The sequence below is a fragment of the Punctularia strigosozonata genome (genome assembly GCF_000264995.1).
Source record: "Punctularia strigosozonata HHB-11173 SS5 unplaced genomic scaffold PUNSTscaffold_43, whole genome shotgun sequence".
Lineage (NCBI taxonomy): Eukaryota > Fungi > Basidiomycota > Agaricomycetes > Corticiales > Punctulariaceae > Punctularia > Punctularia strigosozonata.
In genome coordinates this window covers 639-4,764 of record NW_006767475.1, presented here as the reverse complement: position 1 = coordinate 4,764, position 4,126 = coordinate 639, and the positions used below count along the sequence as shown (strand labels likewise).

The window sequence follows — 4,126 nt, the reverse complement described above, 5'->3', positions numbered from 1 at the left end:
ACCTTCATCAGGTGCCGCCCGGGTGCGAGCAGCGACAGCCGCTGGCCGGTCTGGCTAAGCTATGACATCGAGATCCGTCGCCGCCGCCTCCGCACCCCAATCGACCCTCGGGAGTTCCATAGAGCCATTTGGGACGACCTATACATCGCGCACCTCGGCCAGAAGGTTGCGCAGTTTACTCCTCAGCACGCACAGCTGGACCTCGCGCATAGACGACGTGAGGCGGCCAGCTCTTCGGGTGGCGCCAAAGCGCCGCGTTCCTCTTCCGCGTCCAGACGCGCGGCCCCATATCCTAGTTCGCAATCCACACACTCCTTTCGCATCTGTTTCCTATGTGGCCGCGACAACCACCGCACGAAGGCGTGTTACGCCAAGTCCCTCGTCAACGGCAATCCCGTGTACATCACGAAATCGGCCGACGGAGGATATCGCGACTCATCGGGACGACGGCTATGCTTCCACTTCAATATGCAGAGAGGCTGCTCAGCCTCCGGCACCTGCGCGCAGGGAGAACATCTCTGCTCCCTCTGCGGAGACGCCAGTCACTCCGCGCACTTCTGCGCCATCGTGGAGGCTTCCCGTGGTAACCCCGCTCCGAGCAAGTGAGTGGGAGGCATGCCTCTCTGAACTCAACCTGTCCTATAGATTTGCAGATATCCCGTTAGGCATCCGAGAGGGCTTCGATATGGGCGTCCCCTCCTCTGTACATACTACGTACACTCCCCCTAATCACAAGTCAGCCCTCACTAATTCTAAAGCAATCGACGCGTACATCGCGAAGGAGCGATCCGCCAAACGGTACACGGGTCCGTTCGACAAGTCGAGGCTCGAAGCCCTCATTGGTCCGTTCCGAACATCCCCGCTCGGCGCCGTTCCGAAGGCCGGCACAGACGAAATGCGGATGATCCAGGACTTCTCGTTCCCGCGCGACGACCCGCTTATCCCTTCCGTCAACGCCGGCATCGACTCGGACGCGTTCCCGTGTGAGTGGGGCACATTCTCCGAGATGGCTTTGCTCGTCATGGACGCACCACCGGGCGCCCAAATCGCGACTCTAGACGTCGACTCCGCCTTCAGGTGTATACCCATCCGCCCGGAGCAGCAGCCCCACTTTGTGGTCCACTGGGAGGGAGCCTTTTGGATAGACTCGTGCGCGCCATTCGGACCGGCGAGTTCCCCGGGCGTCTGGGGCAGAGTCGCGGACTGCATGGCGGCGGTCTACTCAGCGTACGGAGTCGCGGCCGTGAAGAAGTGGGTCGACGACTTCGCGTTCCTTCGTCTTCCAGCCGGCCCAACGCGAGCGGGCGCCACCACTTACTCATACGGCTTGGAGGACCTCTATGCGCTCGCGGACCGTCTCGGTTGGCCGTGGAAACGGTCCAAGACGCGAGACTTTGCAGCTATCTTTCGCTACCTCGGATTCGAATGGGACCTCGACGCGAAGTGGGTCTCGATCCCGCTCGAGAAGCGAACCCGCTACATCGCGAAGATCACGACATGGGTGCCGGGCTCCACGTTTACGCGACGAGAAGCGGAACAGATCATGGGCACGCTAGTGCACTGCAGCCTCGCCATCCCCGACGGGCGCTCACACTTAGTGGCGCTCTCGAAGTTCGTCGCCTCCTTCCCATCGGCGAACTCGCCTTTCGCAAAACGCACGCCCAACGCCTCGGTCTTCGAGGACATCGCATACTGGCGGGACACCCTCTCGTCGGGCCCGTTCGGCAGCCCGCTGACACGCCCTCCGGACATGACCGACCGCGATTTCTGGGTCGACGCATCAACGTCGTGGGGGGTCGGGGTAGTTCTTGACGGCGAATGGGACGCGTGGAAACTCTCCGAAGGCTGGCGTTCGGAAGCGCGCAGTATCGGATGGGCGGAGATGATCGCGATCGAGTTTGGTTTGAGGTGGGCGGTACTAAAAGGGCTCCAGGGCTTACATCTTCGGGTCCGCTCAGACAACCAGGGGGTCATCGGGGCGCTCGAGGCGGGTCGCGCCCGGAACCTCGAGCACAACCGGGTCCTCCAGCGCATCGTGACGTTGATGCGGGCCCATGCGATATGGATCTCCCCGGAATATGTTCCATCTGCCGAGAACAAGGCGGACCCTCCCTCGCGGGGTATCCCCCTCCAGGACATCCCTCGGGCCCGCACTTCGTTTAAGATCCCGTACTGTATTTCCCCTCTAATTACCAGACCTGATACCTTGTAACCGGATGAGAAATACAGGAGACAGATTTGGTCCCACGCGCGACCCGCTCCGTGATAACGGCTAAGGCTAGAAACCTTCCATTCTTCCACTTAGCATATTTCGTTACGTTACTCTCATTTACTTCCAACACGCAGCGACGCTGGACGTCGGCTAGCGGGTACCCATATAAAAGAGCGGATGATAGCGTAACATCCTCGATTTCCTTCTCCTCTCTGCCCATATCACTATGTCAAAATCCGGTGTGTACTGCGTATCACAAGAGACACGGCAGCACTAATGTCAGTCAAGACAAGCGTTTCATCGCTGAGATGTGCGCACCACGGGATTCCCTCTCAGACATAGAGAAGGTGGTGAAGGTCGAGTTCGAGCGGTCGATCTCCTACGAGGATGGGAGTCAAGCGGCGCAATACCTAGGTGGGCGGCCCAACTCACTCCCTCTTTCTTCTGGGGTGACACTACCACGATCAGCCCATACATCGTGGAATCGGACCCACACCATCATAGAAGGACATACCAGGAGAGGAGACACCCGAGGGTGCCATCATTGGTCAGAAGGGACACACCCACAACCGGTAATGGGCGACTGCGTCTGCAGCAGGTTCAGTCGGGACACGGCTCCTCCAGAGCTCCCCCGCAAGAAGACACACCGGCTGGAAAAGTTGTGGAATTGGGTCCGCCAGAGGCTCGTACGGAGGTTCTCCAGCCAGTAGAGTAGCCCTCTCTTGTATTCACCCCACTACGCGGGGGGACCTGCACCGCAGCGCAACGCTTCGTATCACGTGCGCCTTCTCAGGCGGGCTCACATCTGCCGGCTCACACAAGTCGTCGAGGCGCCTCTGAGCTGCCCCAAATGCAGAACAGCAGACCAGCTTACTCGTCGCCGTCGGCTTTCATACGACCACATCGACAGCAGCATCAGGTGCCGAAAACCGCGGGGAGGTCACGAAACTCGCCGCGAGTGGGCTCCTCCAGGGGCGACCGTCCCACTAGGCCGCGCCGGCGAGGAAACGTGAGCGGGAGACCCTTCGAAGTGTCGCGGACCTCGCACCAGCTCCCGCTGTCGGCGAGGTCAATAGACCGGCTGAATAAGGCCATCAAAGCGAGTTGGGCGCCGAACACCCTCAAAGGCTACAGCGGCGCCGTGGACCGGTACCTTCGCTTCTGCAGACAGGAGCGCATCCCCAGCGAAGAGCGGTTCCCCGCGCCGGAAGTGGTGCTATGCGCGTTTGCCGCGAGAGCGTTGGGAAGGCTGGCCGGGGGGACGGCGAGGAGCTGGATAGCGGGTCTTAAGGCGTGGCATACCGCGCACGACGCCCCTTGGCTAGGAGGCGGAAGGCTGCAACAGGTCCTGAAGGGCGTCGAGAATCTGAGGCCTCGCGAATCTCGCAAACCCCAGAGAGGACCGGTCACTCGCGAGATGCTGCGTCAACTGCACAGGAAGCTGAGATTCGAATCGCCTCTCGACACCGCGGTCTTCGCAGCCGCTTGCTGCATGTTTTGGGGACAGTTTCGCGCCGGTGAGCTTCTTCCGAACTCCCAAACAGCGTTCCAAGACCATCTCCCGAAGCGTACAGACTTCCACAAACCCTCCAGGGCTTCGGCGTCATATTCTGTCTCACTCCCCTCATCGAAAACCCGCTACGCGAAAGGGGAAACAGTATTCTTACACCGGCAGCGCGGCTCAACGGACCCCATATACGCCCTGGCTTACCACTTTCAGAAGAACAACTTACCCCCTCATTCGCCTCTCTTCGCATTCCGGAGCTCACAGGGCCCGAGACTCCTCACAAGATCAGCCTTCCTCGCGCGCTGCAACTCGGTTTGGGCCCCGCATTGACACCCCAGAGTAACGGGGCACTGCTTCCGCATCGGAGGCACGACGGAACTCCTTCTCGCTGGGGTCCCTCCGCTTGT

At 60.5% G+C, this 4,126-nt stretch overlaps 1 protein-coding gene across 1 annotated transcript; it reads left to right on the top strand.

The window, feature by feature from the left end:
• Window positions 1–3,302: 3,302 nt before the first annotated feature.
• PUNSTDRAFT_24805 (uncharacterized protein) lies at window positions 3,303–3,698 on the top strand (the record flags this gene model as incomplete). Its single annotated transcript, XM_007389312.1, has 1 exon — window positions 3,303–3,698. A coding segment is annotated over one exon (396 nt), but the record flags the coding sequence as incomplete, so codon positions are not given.
• Window positions 3,699–4,126: the final 428 nt, after the last annotated feature.